The following is an 18,732-nucleotide window of genomic DNA, read 5'->3' as shown; positions in this document are numbered from 1 at the left end:
CATATTTGCAACAAGTTCTTTTGTGTAGCATAGCCCTTGGCCTGCTCTCATCACTCCTGTCTGGTTTCTGCTTCAGCAATGCTGAGTCTGATTAAGTAAAACTAAAGTAAAACTTGATCTTAGAGCCAGAAAGGGTTGTTCTCCTGTCTGTTCAGAGATGTCAGATGAAGTTCTCTGCTGTAAAAGAGGGAGCAGTTTCTTCCATATTATCTCAGGTGGATCCTAAGTGCCGACCAGGCTGAATTCTCAGGGAGTTATTGATCCAAACTCTTGTGGGACGACATTCTCTCAGCAAAGGAAACAAATGCAGGTTGAAAGTAGCACGCATGGCCATTACCTTCTGTGCCAGAAGCTGGGAAAGGCGTCTGTTCCAAACAGCTCACTATCACTTTGAAAACTGAGCCTGGTATCAGCCTTTGCTGAGAAGATCTTATAGCAGCTGAAGAATACAAATGCTGGCAGCTAAGGGGAAATGATCTCATTAAAATGCAAGTGGGGGAAACAAAAAAAATACCCTGAAAACCTCCCCTATTAATTTCTCAGGAAACCTGCTCCTTAGTCAGTGCAGCCTGGGTAAAACTGGGTTCAAATCTCACCTACATCTTTCATTAAAGAAATACCAATTTTTTGTGTAGTTTGGTTTGAGAGTGGTAAAGCTTTCCTTGTAGGAGAGCTGTGTTTTCTATTATATAAAACAGTCTTTGCAGATGAACTACTTGTTAACATGTGCTTTTTCGTAGTGCATTTATGTGTGGAGCTTATTATTTTAGTAAAGTTTGTTTTTCTTCATTAAGCACTGAGGGTTGTCTGTCCCTGTAGAAGAGGCTTTGCCAACTGAAACCCACTTCCCAATGGGGAAGTCTAAATTTTTAATGTCTTATGCAAGAACAGGATGTTGAGTAGGACCCAAGGTCCACCTTGCTCAATATTTTCTGTCAGTGACCACAACTGGGTAAGATCGCATATAGGAGCATGGCAAGTGTACGCTAATGCTGCCTATACCATAAATCAGCATCCAGGTGTCTCAAGGACCTCAAAACCAGAGCTATCTGAGTTGAATACATGTTGCTGGATGGATAGATCATTACTCTTGGCTGAAACAAGGTCTTGCTGCTCAGGCGTTGCTATTTGAGTGTCTTCCAGTTTCTTTCCTGTGAGGAAGTCAAGCTGCGGTCTACCTTGTAAGATGTATGATTTAACCTGGTTAATGATATGCATTTTTCTAAAAGGGGAAAAAAAATATAAAGTCCTAAAGCAGATGATTTCTACTTCCCTAGAAATTAAGCTCATTATTCTTTTCCATCTTAAAATTTTAATTATGGGTGGAAAAGAGAAGATTAGAATTATGACTGATGCCAGAAAACAGGTTTTGGAACATAAGGTATGATTTCCAAAATCCCTAAATGACTTAGTACAGTCCCACTGAAAAATCCTGCGCTTAATTTCAGTTGAAAGAACAGTCTGGCCTAATTCTCATCATTAGATAGCATAAAAAAAGCTCTCCATAAAGATACTATGAATTTATTGTATGCAAATGCCATCATCACAATACCCAGGGGGAGGAGAGGGAACAGGACAAGGAAGTGCAGTTCCATTTATTATCCAACTGTAATTACATATTTAAAAATGCTTCCTTAGACATACATGAAGCTCCCTTCTGCTCTGTTCAAATCCAGAAAGTAACAAGGTGCTACTGCTTCTTTTCATAGGAGACTTGATTGATTGTCTGCATAAGCTTTTCACCAAAATATATATTTATTTTAAATACTTTTACAGTTCCTCCAAATGTAGTATACCCAATGTACTAATGTGTAACATCTACCCTATAAAAGCATCCTAACAGCCAAGAAGGTAGTAAGTTACACCAGTGGGACTGGGTGAGAGGAGAGATCTTTCATTGTTCCTTGTGTGTCTGGTGGGCTGTAAGTTGAGAACAGCAGTGGGACAAGGGCTGCTCCCACCTACTGAATATAGCAAAGGAGTTTCATAATGCTACAGTCTAAGGTCACTTTTCTTTTTTACAACAAGCAGAAGGCAGGGGAAAGCAGCTAGTAAAATCAAAACAAACAGTCAGGAGCAGATGGAGGGGAAAACCTTCCTGTATCAGCAATGCTGGTGCTCACCTACCTGTAACCATGCTGTTCTGGTCACTGTTCCTTGTATTGGAGCTTCCATGGCTTGAAAGCCTTTGTGATAAGACTAAAAGATTACAGCAATCAAATGCTATTGGAAAAAACTGTCTTGAACTAAAGTTTTGGGGGTGAGGTAAAGAGTTCCTATATCCTGCCTACCCTTGCTCTGCAATCTTAACAGAGTGCCTGTGAAGAAGAGGTTATGCTGCAGTAACTTTCAGTGTAAAAAGTTTAATGTGAATAAAAATCGATGCACTGTACCTGATTTGCACTGCTTCTTGTCTGGTTTGTTTAAATTTGCCAGTGCTCCACAAAAAATCCTCTCTTTAACTCCTAGCATGAGGGAAACGTTACAGGAGTGCTACCCAGAGGCTGTGCAGATACAAAACCAATCAATAGAGGACAGCTGAGAAAAACTCTACTTAACCCAGTTACTGGTTCTTTATGTAAAGTATGATGGTCCCACCTTTAGTTCCCAAAAGCAGTTGTTTTGAGGACCTGTATCAAGCTCTGGATAAATCCCAGAGGCAACAAACTGACAGTAGCAGAGAAAAGGAAGGCTAAGTTTTTGCTGTTCAAGGACAGAAACATTTTCAAAGCTGCTCTAGTATCACATGGGCATTAAAATTCCTTGCTGTGCTCACCAGTGTGCTGCTTTGCAGCTAGCATAAATGATTTCTCCTAAAATGCAACTGTAAGGAGGGCTTAACTAAATTATTCAGAACATGGCTGCTGTCATACTAAAGTTAAATTTAGCATTGAAGCTGACCATATTGTCTTTTCCAAAAAGGCTTGCTCTCTTTTTTCCTGCAAACCAATCCTTTCCCTCATGCTGGGCAATACAAATTCTCAAGGAAGAACTCCAATCACATGAGTAGAGCTTCACTGAGGCTCATTTACCCTGTCTCTCACCAAACAATTAGGAATTTGGCAGACTTTTTTGCTGCTGCAGCTAGTCTGCTTCCAGAATAGCCAGCCTCTAAGCACTTGCCTTACTGTGGGCCAGCTTTGCAACTTTCTTAGCTACCACATAGAAGCTTATGCTTAAAAATAGGTTGGATTCAATAAATACAAATAGTGATCCTGGGATCAGAAGATGAACAGTCCTAAAGGAGCCGGCTCAGTTGGCTGGCCAACACCCATGCTATTAGCCCAGCGCAGCAGGTCGGCTTTGGCCATCCATCCTCCACTGGGCTGCATGTTAATGGAGCGATCACCTCAAGACAAACGAGCTCCCCTTTGCCATGCAGCTCCCCCATGTTTCACAACTGCCACCACTAAGGAAAGTGGGGGCTTTAAAGTGCCTCTCATGCCCTGTGACCATGATGTTGCCCTGCTCACGAATACCAGCTCCCAGCTGTTTCAGCTTCCTTTTTTCAGCCTTGAGAAAGCATTTACAAAGTCTTGCCCTTGTGACATGGGGAGTGACAAGCCCCTGTTTCACAGTAAGCCAGGCTGTGCTAGTCCCAAGCCTGGCTTACTGCTCTGCACTTGCCCTGGTGAGGTGCACTACCTTCACCCCCTCTCTGAGCGTATTACCACTGACTTTACTACAGCCTCTGTAGGGCTTCCTCAGCCGCTTACAAGTTCAGCCACAGGAAGGGTTTGATCCCCTTTGGGATCCAGGATGCTAATTCTCTACTGCTGGCTTTTCAAAACATACTGGAGCACTTGCACCCAAACACTGAAGACTGCCAACCCTGTGGAGAAACAGACCTCCATCCTCCAATCTCATAGTAAGCAGTGACCACACTAACAGTAGCTACACAGAAACCTCTTCTGATTGCTGCAATGACTCCTTGGGACAAAGTAGAGACCACATGCTAAAATCATTAACAGAAAACAGCTGCATTTAGACCAACTGACAGTGGGGTGAAGCCACCGTGAGTCAGGGGAGAGGGCAAGTCCCTTTCCCCACAAGTCAGCAGGCAGCGCTGGAGATGCTCCTGCACCTGCCTGTCCTGACCATAGTCCATCCTAGTCTGCTGCCTGCCGGCTCTTGCGCTTTTCTTTCCTCTGTTCCTCAGCCCCTGTTGGTGCTGAGGTCTCCTTGGGGCTTGTTTCTGAGGCCGGTTCTGGTTCCAGAGGCAGTGAGGGAGGCTTTGCAAGTGGAGCTGATGCTCCAGCCCCTGGGGAGAGAACACAGTTATAGTTACTGTATGACTACACATCTTTGTCTATTCTTTTTGCCCTTCCAGGCAGCATGGAGATGCAGAACAATCACAGCTATTAATTACTCTCAGATTGCTTCTGTCTAGCATTAGCTTATCAATAGCACTCAACTCTTGTAAGTTATGCAGCCAGAGACCTTACAGTACCCAAAGTTCTGCCGAAGGGAAGCTAAGGTACAAGATCTCATTCACCTGCGCTGCTGTGAGAAGTCAGTACAAACTTACAAATTAACTCATGCTTTGGAAGGGAAAATAGTTCCACTAATAGCTGGTTTGTATTCAAGCTGGAGCCAAAACCACAGTATAATTTTCAGTTCACAGCTTTAGCAAACTCAAGGAGAGTTTCCAGGCAGTTAACGTAGCCACTTACAGAATAAAATCAAAACAGGACACTTCCATGCTGAAGTTGTTTCTATGCTTAGAATTAGGCTGACAACTGATGTTATGAAAGAGCTCCCTTCTCTGATGTGGATGATGAAGTCCTTCAGGTAAACCCCAACTCCTGTATGTTTTATTTTTCAGCTTTTCTGACTAAGTCTTCCCTGCATGGAAAGTTTATTCCACACGTGAGAAATGGAACAGGTCCTTAGGGGAGCCAAAGAAAGAGGCCTGGATTACACCACCTCTCCTGGTTCAGTCCACAGGAAACAAGACTAAGAGTGACAGAAAATCACCACGATGAGCGATATCTCTAGCACACTCTTCCTTGGAAGCCAAGGGGTGAGAGGAGGTCAGGCTATGAATGCTGGTTCAGGAAATGCTCCTACCCAGCCCCAGCAAGAAGCAGCATGTACAGATACTGGCCTAAGCCTTCTAAGGCTGATGCTATCTCCTGAGCAACCTTCAGTCCAGTGGCCCACATTAAAAGGTAATCCAGCAACATTTGCAAGGGAGGGGCCTGGCCGGACAGCTTCAAAGCAATCCAGTTGCAGTTATTTTTGTAACGGAGATGATAAAGAGCTTCAGAAAATTTTCCGTCTCCCTTCTCTCCAGCAGTCTGTCTGTGCACGTCAACTTCCAAAGGAAGACAAGAAGTCTAGTTTCTGAAACCACCTCCTTTCCAGAGCAAGATCTCTAATCCCATGCTAACGGAGTCTTGCCCATCGTGGCTCAGACAGGAAGAGAAACTTTACTGGCTTTCCACACCCCTGCAAAAGCAGGATAGTATAATGCACCACAGAGAGCATCTTCCACACTTCCTTAACTCAGAAACCTGGGAAAGTTATTACCAAACATTGAACCACTACTGTGTAAGCAAGTCAATACCTTCCTAAACATGTGCTCTAACTCTGTACTTGAAGAGAGATTTCTCTTCTCCCCTCCCACAGTTCTACTTTAAAGAGAAGCAAAGGAGAAGTACCTGGGGGAAGCTGCATGGTTTTCCCATACCCCGCAGCTGAAGACATGGCTTGACCCAGGGCCTGGTTAGAGCCCAAAGGCTGCTGAGTGCTGGAGGACTTCCCTGATGGAGCAGCTCTCTGCTTGGATTTAGACTCTTTAGAAGGCTTAGTCCAGACCAGGCTCTCCCCCACCTGCAGGGCAGCTCCCATCTTCTGGGCAACCTCCACCATCTTCTCAAGCAACAAAAAGAGGAGATCCTTGTAAACAGGAACACTTCAGACAACAATAAAGCCAACAACACAAAAAAATTAAAAAATTAGAGCTGTGCAGAGCTGGCTACTGCCTTGGTGCTCAAGGGAAACATTTCACTAATTCATTCCCTTAATTAAGAGGGAATCTTGTCTTGCTGTGTACTGATTGAAGAACTGGGCTTCAAAGAGCAGAAATGAAGCAAGCAGCTCTCAGCAGGCAGCTCTACTCAGAAAATCTCATAAGCAGAATTTCTTCCTAATAATTGGACTCCAAAGTCAATTTTCCTCCTCATTTGTTGCCAGTCTTAGCGTGGATACTTAGTTCCCGCTGACAACTGTTAGGCACATACCTCAGGGTCAAAGTCAAGAGTACTGCTCTCCTTCACTGCATTGACCTTCTTCTCCATCTCCTGGTACTGGCAGAGGGCTCCCTTCTTGTCGCCCTGGTTATACAGCAGGACAGCATAGTTCAGGTTGACGAGGGGGTTGCACCTTCAGCAAACACACAGGATGCATCGCATTCACTGTGGGAACACTTATCCTGACTTGAATAACATAAGATGTGCCCAAGTAGCAAAGCTGGAGACACCTTACTGTCTGGCACAGACAAGCCATGGGGTACTCTGACCCCGAAGCAGATGAGGGGCTGCACAGCCAGAGTGCTTTGGGAACACGATAGAGTCCCACGTGCTTGGTGAGAGACCTGGTGCCTGGGCTCAGCAAAGTATCCGGTGTCAATGACAATATAAACGACTCTGCTGATTGCAGAGTCCCCTGCTCTTCTCTGCAACAGCCAATTCTTTGCACTTGGGGACCATCTCAGGACTGTCTTTAGTAAGTGCTTGGTCTCGCAGCCCCTTGCTCCTGGGGCAGGTAGAGCAGTGACAGGGGCTTCCATCATACTGTGAAAGCTGATCTCTGCTCTGACTTATCTCAGTCTCTCACGGCTCTCCCAATTTGTAGGAGAGCAGCTTGTCGTGGGACAGGGCAGTGGAACAGACTCATGCTTATTGATTGTACTTTACAACCCAACATGCTACAGAACATGCTGGTTGCATTTCATTTTCCTCACCTCTTCTCTCATTCACCCAGTGAAAGCATACATAATTGTATGTACTGTTATAGAGAAACAGTAGGCAATACCTATTAACAAAGGACTAGAAGAGGAGACCAGCACCGCAGATAACACTGTTATCCTGCGTAGTCCTACCTCCCTTCCTGATGCAGGACAGCATATGAAGATTTCAAAAAGGCAGAATTGCTCCATATATTCTCATTTTCCGTAGTATCCATTTTCTTCACTAGGATACATTAACCCTGCACAGCAACTTTTCTTCTGGCATAGCCAGAAGTGTGAGCAGGCTAAATGGGAGGGAAAGAGTGAGCTGACTCCCTTGGCTCTGTAATTGATAAGTGAAGCTCTCGGAGACGTGATCCTTCCTTAATTGCCTGACAAGCCACACTCCACAAACTGCTCTGAACATTCTTTAGCAGTCTGAATTTCATCCTTATTTTGGAGAAGCAAAATGCATGCGTATTATCTGACAAAGAAATGAAATGCAAGAGGGGCACTGGCCCCAGCATGGAAGCTCATGCAGATGCTTGACTCATCCAGGCTGCAGGATGAGACCTGGAAGAGCAGAGGTTGCATTTGGCCAGAACAGGGGACGTGCTGTCGAGGGGTGCATGGAAGAGTACTGTCTGACTGCAGCTCGCTGCAGAGGAGCCACAGACGTGTATCACTGCACACCGGTCAGCGAGGGATGCTTTGTAGTTTGCTCAATAAATGTGAGTGAGGGACTGGTGCCCTCTCCTGGAGTCTGGCAGGGACAACTGGAGCCATCCAAGGACTCCAGCACCCATGCCTGGGGGGGCCAAGACAGAGAGAGCATCCTTTGTGAAAAGTGCAGAAGAGAAGGCTTCTGTTGACACTGTTCAATAAATAGAAAGTGTCATCTGCAGACCATGACTATCCATCCTTGGTAAGCTATATGACAGCGCTGCAAGAAAGAAGACTATTAGAAGAAATCTGATAGCATTTATAACCATTGGTTTTCCCTTACCTGAGAAACTGCAACACTGATCCTGCCACAAAAAAAACCCTCCTCACTGTCTTTGCCAAAGCAAAGGAAGTAATGCATGAAAACATAAATATCAAAACCCCATCTCTTCACAAAAAAAAAAAAAAAAAAAAAAAGCCTAAAAAGAAAATACAAAAACCCAAACCCACACAACAAAACACTGAAAACAGAGATCAGAGATCTGGGAACAGCCAGTTTTAAAATTAACTGAACCTTATCAAGCTACTTCACCTACCAGAGCCGAGAAGCAATATGACAGTTAGAAAAAAATTAAATACCTAAATAACCACAGAAAGAAAGGACAGCTGTGAGCCAGAACCAGTACTAAGAAGAAACACCTTTTTTAAAGATTTTTCCAAGATGCTTTCCATTCCAGACCCCAGCATGGCACCCAGGCCAAATGTCATAGCACTGCTATAAAAGTATTTATGGCAATGGAAACAAACATGGCCATCTTAATCCCAGCCAAACAGTTCATAATATGCCAGCAAAGATAGCCTCTGGGGACATGGATTCAGCCACACAATAACTGTCTAAAATATACAGCATGTCAGCTGAACAAGCCTAACAAAGTCTGGATATTGCTCCCAACAGTCCCTGGCAGTTGGCAATCATTTTTGCTTTGATAAGGTTTTGTTTTCCCAGTAAGACTATATAGCTGTAGCATCACAGCAGTGCCAAATATTTAGGCAAAGTTGTAGAGCTAAATTTCTATTCCTTCTCTTTGATCAAAGCATGCAAATTCATGACTAAGCAGTCTGAGCAATCTTTAAGGTCCTGTACTGCCTTGCTAGGCATGGAAGGCTGATTCGGAAAGCCAGGCAAAGGAGCTGACTGGACTTAGTCGGTGATGTTGGTAGGAATGACTGATGCATAATTGCAAAACGCTCTTGCATAGCAATACGTTTATAAATCTTTGACCATAGTTTGCACAGGTTCAGTTCCTCTGAGGAGGTTGCACAGACCTACTGACATTTGAAAGAGATGTAGAAGTAATATTTAAACCTGCTTTGTAATAATGTTGATGCATAAGTATGAAGAACTTCAGTGCCAGATGTGTGCTGGCTGTGCAGGGCTAACTGATTCAAGAGCTCTGGCATGCATATTCAAGAGCTCTGGCATGCATGCAAGCCATGTAGTTCCCAGTAAACATCTGAGAGCATTTACAGCACCTCTTTGTAAAGAGAACTGCACTACAGCGTCAAATACTGTTTTTTGAAACCTGCTTCCCTTTATAATGGGCTTAGGAACTTCCAGAATTCCCAAAATCAAGCCTGGCCAGTGCACCTAGGTTAGAGAGGACAGAGGAAAAGGGACCAGCATCTTCTCATGCCACCTTGTGGTGGCCACTGCAGATGGAGTGTTTTTACCACAGCTCTCGCCAGCATAGACTCCTGGGCTCAGGAGCACTGTACTGGCTGCTGTAAGTATGCAAATATTCACAGTAAACTGGGAAGAAGAATCACCATCTAATCACCTACTAATCAAAATCTGAAAAGTAAAAAGGAAAGGTAAAGAAAAGCAGACCCAGGGAGCCAAAACTATTCATAACCTGATCTCTTTCTACAACCAGGTGACCTGCCTAGTGGATGAGGGAAAGGCTGTAGATGTTATCTACCTGGCCTTTAGTAAAGCCTTTGACACTGTCTCCCACAGCATTCTCCTACTGAAGCTGGTGGCTCATGGCTTAGGCAGGTGTACTCTTCACTGGGTAAAAAACTGGCTGGATGGCTGAGCCCAGACAGTTGTGGTGAACGGAGTTAAATCCAGTTGGCAGCTGGTCACAAGTGGTGTTCCCCAGGGCTCTGTGTTGGGGCCAGTCTTGTTTAATATCTTTATCAACGATCTGGATGACAGGATTGAGTGTGCCCTCAGTAAGTTTGCAGATGACATGAAATTAGGTGGGAGTGTTGATCTGCTTGAGAGTAGGAAGGCTCTGCAGAGGGATTTGGACAGGCTGGATCGATGGGCCGAGGTCAATTGTATGAGGTTTAACAAGGCCAAGTGTCAGGTCCTGCACTTCAGTCACAACAACCCCATGCAACACTACAGGCTTGGGGAAGAGTGGCTGGAAAGCTGCCAGGCGGAAAAGGAGGTGGGGGTGCTGGTTGACAGCTGGCTGAACATGAGCCAGCAGTGTGCCCAGGTGGCCAAGAAAGCCAATGGCATCCTGGCTTGTATCAGGAATAGCATGGCCAGCAGGAGTAGGGAAGTGATCGTGCCCCTGTACTCGGCACTGGTGAGGCTGCACCTCGAATACTGTGTTCAGTTTTGGGCCCCTCACTACAAGAAGGACATTGAGGTGCTGGAGCGTGTCCAGAGAAGGGCAACGAAGCTGGTGAAGGGTCTGGAGCAGAAGTCTTATGAGGAGCGGCTGAGGGAACTGGGGTTGTTTAGCCTGGAGAAGCAGAGGCTCAGAGGAGACCTTATTGCTCTCTACAACTACCTGAAAGGAGGTTGTAGAGAGGTGGGGGTCGGTCTCTTCTCCCAAGTAATTAGCAATAGGACAAGAGGAAATGGCCTCAAGTTGCATCAGGAGAGGTTCAGATTGGATATTAGGAAAAATTTCTTTACTGAAAGGGTGGTCAAGCACTGGAACAGGCTGCCCAGAGAGGTGGTGGAGTCACCATCCCTGGAGGAGTTCAAAAAACGTGTAGATGTGGCACTTCAGGACATGGTTTAGTAGGCATGGATGTGTTGAGTTGATGGCTAGACTAGATGATCCTAGAAGTCTTTTCCAACCTTAATGATTCTATGATTCTATAAATTTGAGACAAATTTGTTTTTCTGACTGAAGCAATGAAATACTGCAAGGTTCATTTTAACATTTCTGAAACCAAGTGCTCTGATTTTAAGAGCCAGATTGCAAACACAGACGTTAACAAAATGGAGGAGAAAAGGCTACACTGCTGCCCTTTTATATGCTTTATACTAGCTTCTTGCTCGCATTCTCCCAGATAAAATCTTCCCTCTGCCCTATTCAGAACAGGCTTTATCCCAAGCCTCTCACTGATCTGCACAGTGCTCAAACTTTGGGTTACAAAACATTCTGGGATGACTGGTTTTCTTCTATTGACTCTGCTCTGCTGTGCATAAATATTCACTGGAAGGTGGCCTGGAATCCAAAGTCATCACCACTGACTCACTAACTAAATAGCAAAATAAAAACCAGCTTTGGGTTGGACTGAAACAAACTTTCCCTTTCATTTTTCAGAGCTGACCTGAATTTAAAAAAAAAAAAAGGTGGTTTTAAAACAGTGACTTGCTCAGCTGCAGGAATAAAAACATTCCCCTATTGCAAACCATTTAGGGTCAAAGTAGACAGAGGGACAAAGCATGCAAAGGAAACCAGATGAAGGAGGCAAAGCAATGCGATCAAACAACTGACAGCTATGATTAAGACTTACTTGTCCAGTGCCACAGCTTGCTCATAGGAACGTTTTGCATTCTCAATGTCTTCAAGGTTTGTCAGAGCAACTGTACCAAAGCAGAATGTATACACACAAGTTGATGCTTCACAAGGACTCCATTTTTAGGACAATTCTGAATGTCATTACATGGTAAAATAAATAGGTGCTAGCAGGGTTGTCTGGACTGCTGCCAGGATTAACCCTACTAATGTAACTTTTGACAAATATTTGTCTTGCTTGATCCCAAAAATGTCCAGTGCTGGAAATCCACACCCACTCCTTAGGCAACCCAAACCCAAACTCTTAAATGTAGAAAGTCTCTTCTGATGTTTAATCTGGATCTGACTGCAATTTAACCTTCCTGTTCACCACAGAGACAGAACAGACTATTCAGACTTTATACCTGTCAGTGACCTACTGGGGAACAGCTTCTTAGTATAGCCTTTGTCCAATATTTGTTTACCTCAAACTTTCTGTCTCTATAATGTTGCATCCTCTAAGCTGGATTATCCACTGGACCTGGATAACCAAGTGTTGCATACCTGCAAGGAGCATATATAGCTCTCCCATCTTGGGCTGGAAGTTGATGGCAGCACTGAGGAAGTGGAAAGCAGATGCATACTGCTGCATCGTGAGGTGGACTAACCCCAAATTGTACAAGATCTTCCAGTCAAAGGGAGCCAAGTAGTTTGCCCGCTTCAGGCAGCTGATAGCCTTCAAAAAAAAAGAATAAGCATGCTGTAATACAGCCCACCTAGAACAGACCTCCTGTCTCTGCCACAGGAGGAATCTTGTTCTTGCATGGTCAACTACAGATAAAAAAGGACAGGAAACCAGATATTTACTGCTACATATTTCTTCTTCCCAAAGAAGCACATCCCAATGTTGTTCCACAGCGGGGGGCTTTCAGGCACAGTGCTGGCTACCACCCTATATTTGGAGAGGGCAACGTCAAAGTCTCCATGGGCCTGCATCATGCTGCCAGCTGCCAAGGTAGCCTTTAAGAGACGACAAGAGTGACCAGCCGAGGAACTGCACTTCCCCAAATACAGCAAGAAGACAACAGGACAAAATTACTAAACTAGTAATCTACTAAACTAGGCCATCTCAAGAGCAACCATTTAACTTTTTCAGGTGTTTTCTTCTAGGGGCTGCCAAGACCAACAGTGGGGAGCAGATGGGGACTCTAGAATCTCCCAACATATAGCAGAAGACAGGGTAAAGAAGGGACTTGAGTTGGCTTCTTCCTGCACCATTTCGATCATAACTGTCTCGGAAATATTGCAACGTGACAAGTGTTTAGGGTATGTTTTGGGGTGACAGTAGTATCTCTTAGAGTCTGAGTCTCTGAGAAGATCTACGCACTAATAGTTTCTTTTTACCAACAAGCACAGATAGAAATAGTTCTGGTGCAAGGTAACCAGAGAGTAAAACATACACAAGCAAGACATATGCAGCAAAGCTAGCCTAGTTCACACTGACTGGTTGATACTGCAAATTAATGGAAATACGCATGGGGAAAAAAAAAGCAAGTGATTGCAACACACTATATTTAAACCACACTAGTTAAGTCCTTTATAATATTTCACAGTGACAAGTAAAATTTGTAAGTGTAAAGGTGTTTTCACAATAACATTTGGCTTGCATTCATATATCATTTGTCAACCCCACATTTCAATACTCTACATCGTTAACATCGTACAGAAGGAAAAAGAGGCAGAGAGAAATGAAGTAACATGGCTAAAAAGGGAAGCAGCTTCACAGTCAGGAATGAAACCTGGATGGCAAGCTCGGCCTTCCAGACCAGAGCCAAGGAAAAGTCACATTTGTATACAACAATTAGAAGCACAGAGTTATTAGCAGATGGGAGAATAATATAATGGAATATCACTTGTATCTGTGCTCCATGCCTAGGAGTCACATGGACCCAGGAACAGCTCTTGGGATTTTTGAAACAATGTCTAGAACATCTCCCTTGCAAAGTAAATTCCATTTGTTTTAATTTGTTTGCAACTTCAGATTAAAAACCAAAGGGACCAATTTAACATCCCATATTCTACCTCCTCCCCTTTCCCTACCTCCACACACATCCAACTCCCTACCCAGGGAAAGGTCCCAGAAATGTATTTCAGAGAAAGCTTTCTGGGCATGATCCTTTTCAGCCTCTCCTGGCTAAGACCCTGGATATAGATGGCAAAGCTCTGATACTGGAATTGGTTTTAAGAGGTGTCTCATCATCATTCAGCTGGTTCGTTTCCACTCCTCATGATACCTTGTAGTTGCCTGGGTCATAAGTAAGTGCATTTCCAAGGTGTTCAAAAGCCTTCTGGTAATCCCCAAGCTGGGAAAAGAAGTAAATAAGCATCAGAAATTCAGGAGTAAGCAGGGTTAAGAAGGAGAACATATGCTTTTTGGGCACTAGAATCTCTGGTTCAGTTAAAACAAATATTCAGAAAAGTGAATTTTACAGTGCTCCCACTACACACACATGTTCTTGTTTGATAATTTACAAAACCTATTCTAAAAATGTATTTTGCTGGGCTGGATTCACTCTTCTGACCAAAACAAAGTTTTCCATATAGTTTGTGCTCTGACTTTTCTATACAGGAGCGAGCTCTGGGTTGATACTCCTCTGCTCCTTCCTCTCTTCCAGAAAAGAGGCTACAAATTGCTACTCTGCACATCCTTGATTCCCTCACCACAACTTCCTCACTCCCCAGGGCATTCTTTTCATGGGAAAAAGTCTCTCCTTGTCTTCTAATGAACTGCAAGTGTTAGTGGGCAAGACTGTGCCCATATATAAGCACATGACTGCTTAGAAACCCTTAAATCCTATTGTTTTCAATTGAGTTATGCCAGAATTGTACCAGTCCAAACAGGATAAAATTCTGGATACTGGTGTCCTTTTCTGGTCACAAAAATTGATGAGAAGCCCATCTGTCACTCCAGCAATTATACTGATGCAGAGTCCAGCGTCTTCTGTAATTAATAGCAAGTGGGAAAGCTGTAGAAGCATCTTTAAAACTCCTGAAGGTGAGTATGTATCCAGAGAGACATGACAAACCGAACAAATGAATCACAGCACAGAGACCTAGGAGCTAAATTCACAGGGTGAATGTTATTCTCACACTACTTCTGTCTTACAGATCCCCCTTCCCATGTCACACTCCCTTCTAAATCCACACTCACCCACTTAAGACATCCAAGGCTCCTATTGAATTTCCATATCTCTAGAGCAAGGCAATTTTTTTCAAGATCTACATTTTATTCTCTTGAGCATCTAAATGATTAGGGAAATGCTTAAGGATCTTTCCAAATCAGCACTCAGTGCAATTTTTCTAGCCTATCAATCCTTTCAGGCACTACTGCCTATTCTTTGCTTATTCACTCTCTGGGAAGCTTACTTTTGGAATATTCAGATGGTCCTTCCCATACGTTTTACAGACCTAAGTGTTAAGCATGCCTTTGTTATTTAAATTGATTCCGATTTTCTTCTATGGTGCATTAATACTAACAATTTCATGGCTGCTTTTGTAGGAGAATAACTTGCTAGACTCCAGAAGCAAGGTAATGACTAGTCATGTTGTGTTGTACTTGAAGGATTTATAACAGAATTAGAGCAGTTGTCAAACAGAATTCCTGCTCTGGCTCAGGTCCAGGAAATCAACTTGCTTTTAGCAGCAAAAAGAAAAAAAGAAGATACAGAAAAGCAAGCTCTGTCATGTTAAATGTAGTCTCTAGAGAAACATGTGTAAGTCATAGGAAGGTGGATAGAAACTAACTCTATAAAAAAAAAAACAAACCTTGGTCATTTTGAAAATAATTAGTTCATGTAATAGCTAATAGTCTTCAGTACCTGCAAGTAAAGTAAGCCCAGTGTTGTAAGGAGGTCTGTGTTTTCTGGAGAAAACCTGTAATACAAAAGCCAGAGAGCTGTGTTGTTTATTAGCCCTTCTAGAACAAGGTAAAAACAGAACATGGAATTATGATGCTACATGATACTAGTATCACTCCAGGAAATTAACTGTTATTAAACACAAATATTAGAAGAATTGTGGGGACTTCCTTTGAACAATATTGCACCTAAGCTTTCAAAATGTCTTCTAGATATAAATGAGAACTCAACATAGCTCAGTGAAATAGATCTGGATGCATAATAAAATAATGTGGTTTTGTTAAGCTTCAAAGTGAGTCTGCATCAGTGACCTGGAAATACAAAATGGGATTTTCCACCATCTCCCATAAACCACCCTGTAAATCCATCCCAAGACTCTTGGGCCATGTAGGACAGGCAATCCTCAGCACTTCTGATGGATCCTACACACACTTATAATCAGACTTTTAATTCACCCTATAAAAAGACTACAAACCTGGTTTCACAGACCAGCTGTGGACTGCTCACCACGGCTTTGTGCTACACTGCAGCCCACAAACCAGAGTGCTCAGACAGGCACTACCTGTTAATGTATCCCTGGCTCCATTCAGCACAGGGAAGCTTGAAAAAATATGTCCCAAGGGCTTTCAATCACTGTATGCAACTCCCAAACCTTCACTGCTAGTCTAGGGTTCACACAGCAATGTTGGGAACCCTTTTAAAAGCATCCCCATTCCCAGCAGCTTTTGAAGAAATAAATAGGATGAAAACAACAACAACAAAAAAGAAAAAGCAGAGACACTGTATTTGTGGCCTCACTCACCTTGATAGCAGAAGTCCCTGCTATCAAGACTTAAGAAATCCAATATGTACAATCACACAGGCACCTTTAAATCTCAACCAGAACAAAACTGGCTGTGCCTGGTGGTATATAAACACTGAGCAATGACAGACTATCCTGGAGCTGGTAACAGCAGGCAAAATGTAATAGGCAGATAAGGAAAAAAAAAAAAAAAAGAAAAAAAAGGAGTGAGGAAGAAGGGAAGGCAGGGGAGCACTGACATAAGATATATAAACCTGGTAAGATGCTTAGCAAGGATTATTTACGTAATAAACATTCTAGATTAGTCCAAATGTCTACCCAACCCAATATACTGTCAGACAGCAGCCAAAAGCAGACATGTAAGGAAACAGTATGTGAAAAGAGCCAGCACAAAATGTAGATCCTCCAGTGGCTTCTGACATGCTCCTGCTTTTCTTTAGTGTTTGCCTCCATTACAAAACCACATTTTAAAACCATTGGTAAATCAGATGCTCAGGAATGCCCTAAAGCAAGATAGATCAGTACTGAGAAACAGTGGTGGGGTGGGAGAAACTCACCATGCACCAACCCATCTCTAGTCTGCCTACTCACACGCTTTCAAACACAAATCACTCCAAGTGAAAACAGCATGTGAAACCCAGCAATGCATCAGGGTCAGAGAGACACCCAAGGTTAGATCTTTTTGGTAGATAAACCTTTGGGATTTATGAAGTCAGTTTTGGATAGGTTTGCTCCCAGGCATCTCTGTCCATTTGTTTTTCCACTTTTTTTTTGGCAGACCTTCAAACAGCTACCTTCTTCCCTGACACATTGTCAGCAGGAGGAGGACTACAGCTGAGAGCAGAGACAGCTGAAGAGCTTGAAAGCGCCAGCTTTGCACAGAGACACTATAATTACCATTAGCTTTTTAATCGTGTCCTCAATTCAGATCTGGGACACCAAACAAATTTCTTCTGGCATAGGATGGGACATGGGCAGATAGAAAAAAGGGTATATTCTTACTCTACAGCTTTCTTATAGACTTCAATGGCTTTATCCATCTCCCCCTCCAATAGGTGAATTTTTCCCAGCATCATGTAAGTCAGATCATGTCTGTTGAGCTCCAGGGCATTGTTTAGCTGGTCTCGTGCCTAAACACACAACCACAGAGAATAAAAAAATAATTAAAAAAAAAGCATTTACAGAGACCTCAGTGAAGCAACAGCCCAAGAGCAATCCCCAGCAGCTAGTGAAAGGGAACAGCTAACACCCCCTGAGCTCGGAGAACCCTGCTAGCAAAACCCAGCCCAGCTAATTGTTGAAACGAGTTCTGCATCAGGAGCCACATGCTTTTAGGGAAAGGAAAAGGCAACGTGGCGTGCTTCAAGCCAAGACAAGAGGCAATGACCTCCCAAGGAGGAGAGGAGCACAGGCCTGTTCCTGTATTTGAATTTGGTTGGTTTGAGCGAATCTCCAGATTTGTTAGGTTAACAGGTACATTACAGTTTATTCTTTGCTAAAATGCTTATTCCAGCAATGAGCATGGATTGCCAAGTAAACAAAAGGAGTGAATCAGCTCTTGTCAGGCACACACCGATACCCTCCAATAGGAGACACTTTGAAGCATGTCCTCCTCTTACTTCCTCAGGCCTAGCCAGCACGACAGCAAAGCATGTTTGCTGTCCTTGAACACATGATATATTAGAAAGAGAAATGCTGACACAGTAACGGAATTCTGCACTACGGGGTATTTGTTACCACCAACTACTGAAGAGAGTCAGCCCAGAGGGCTTCATTATATTTTAGACGTCCTCGTGGAAGCACTGCTGCCCAGGGTGACCAGTACATCTGACTTATGGAAAAGCTGAGAAGTAATCAGGTTTCAGTTTGGAAGGCATTACTGCAGACAACAAATCCTCAGTATGAACCTATACTCCAGAGCTTCTTGCTTTACAGCAATGCCTCAAACAGGGAGCACAGCAGGGGTTTCCTGCAAGTGCCACAGCACTCCACCAGAAAGAGCAGCAGGGAGCAGTTGGTCCAAACTGGGAACGAAAGTTTTCTAAATGCTGGTTTTTCCCTTACAAAGTAACCCCACAGGATCAGAGACAGCTCAGTGCTCACCACGAGCACCTAGGGGAAGGTTAAGTGAGGAGCTGGGAATGGTGTGCTCAGACCTGGGAACAAAACTCCGTTTCAAGCGTCCAAGAAGTTCTCTATTAGCTACAAAGCTAATAAAGTTAGTGCTGCCCACGCTGCAGCTATGCTCTTTTGTGACTTTTGCTCCAGGCTTGGTGCAAAAGGAGCTTCAGAGACAGAAGCAAATCCTTTCCGTGGAGAGGAAAAGCTGCCTGCTGCACCTCCAGCAAACAAACCCCATAACGCTTCTCTCTGAATCCTGCCAGACCCAAGGGGCATCAAGTTTTCCTTCAGAAACTCTCTGCACGAGGTGCAGCAGTCTGAGCTCTATGTTGGGGAAACTGTTTAGGTCATTACCATCACACTTCTCTTTCTCCAAGAAGATGGAACTGGCATGCTCTACGGATTGCTGCTCCTCATAAAACCAGCAGTGTTTATGGCTCTGGTTTTAAAAGGCTCAGAAACAGAAGCAGCTCTTGTTGGAGCACAGCTGGTTTTCTGTCTAGTTGCAGGCAGCTCTTTGAGGTTTCT

At 43.7% G+C, this 18,732-nt stretch overlaps 1 protein-coding gene across 4 annotated transcripts in view; it reads right to left on the bottom strand.

Moving 5' to 3' along the window:
- Positions 1 to 1,506: 1,506 nt before the first annotated feature.
- BBS4 (Bardet-Biedl syndrome 4) overlaps positions 1,507 to 18,732 on the bottom strand; it is a 45,386-nt gene continuing 28,160 nt past the window's right edge. Inside the window, exons 8-16 of one of the 4 annotated variants that reach the window (XM_075505592.1) lie at positions 17,086 to 17,213; positions 15,243 to 15,297; positions 13,659 to 13,727; positions 12,232 to 12,384; positions 11,929 to 12,100; positions 11,384 to 11,453; positions 6,246 to 6,387; positions 5,664 to 5,901; positions 1,507 to 4,261 (exon numbers count right to left, since the gene is read on the bottom strand). In XM_075505592.1, coding sequence (XP_075361707.1) covers positions 4,110 to 4,261; positions 5,664 to 5,901; positions 6,246 to 6,387; positions 11,384 to 11,453; positions 11,929 to 12,100; positions 12,232 to 12,384; positions 13,659 to 13,727; positions 15,243 to 15,297; positions 17,086 to 17,213 — 1,179 coding nt within the window. In that variant the 3' untranslated portion in view covers positions 1,507 to 4,109. The remainder of the gene's footprint in view (positions 4,262 to 5,663; positions 5,902 to 6,245; positions 6,388 to 11,383; positions 11,454 to 11,928; positions 12,101 to 12,231; positions 12,385 to 13,658; positions 13,728 to 15,242; positions 15,298 to 17,085; positions 17,214 to 18,732) is intronic. The other 3 variants (XM_075505593.1, XM_075505595.1, XM_075505596.1) reach the window with 3 other exon arrangements.

Source organism: Mycteria americana, chromosome 6, assembly GCF_035582795.1.
Source record: "Mycteria americana isolate JAX WOST 10 ecotype Jacksonville Zoo and Gardens chromosome 6, USCA_MyAme_1.0, whole genome shotgun sequence".
NCBI classification, from domain to species: domain Eukaryota; kingdom Metazoa; phylum Chordata; class Aves; order Ciconiiformes; family Ciconiidae; genus Mycteria; species Mycteria americana.
This window is presented reverse-complemented; position numbering and strand designations above follow the sequence as displayed.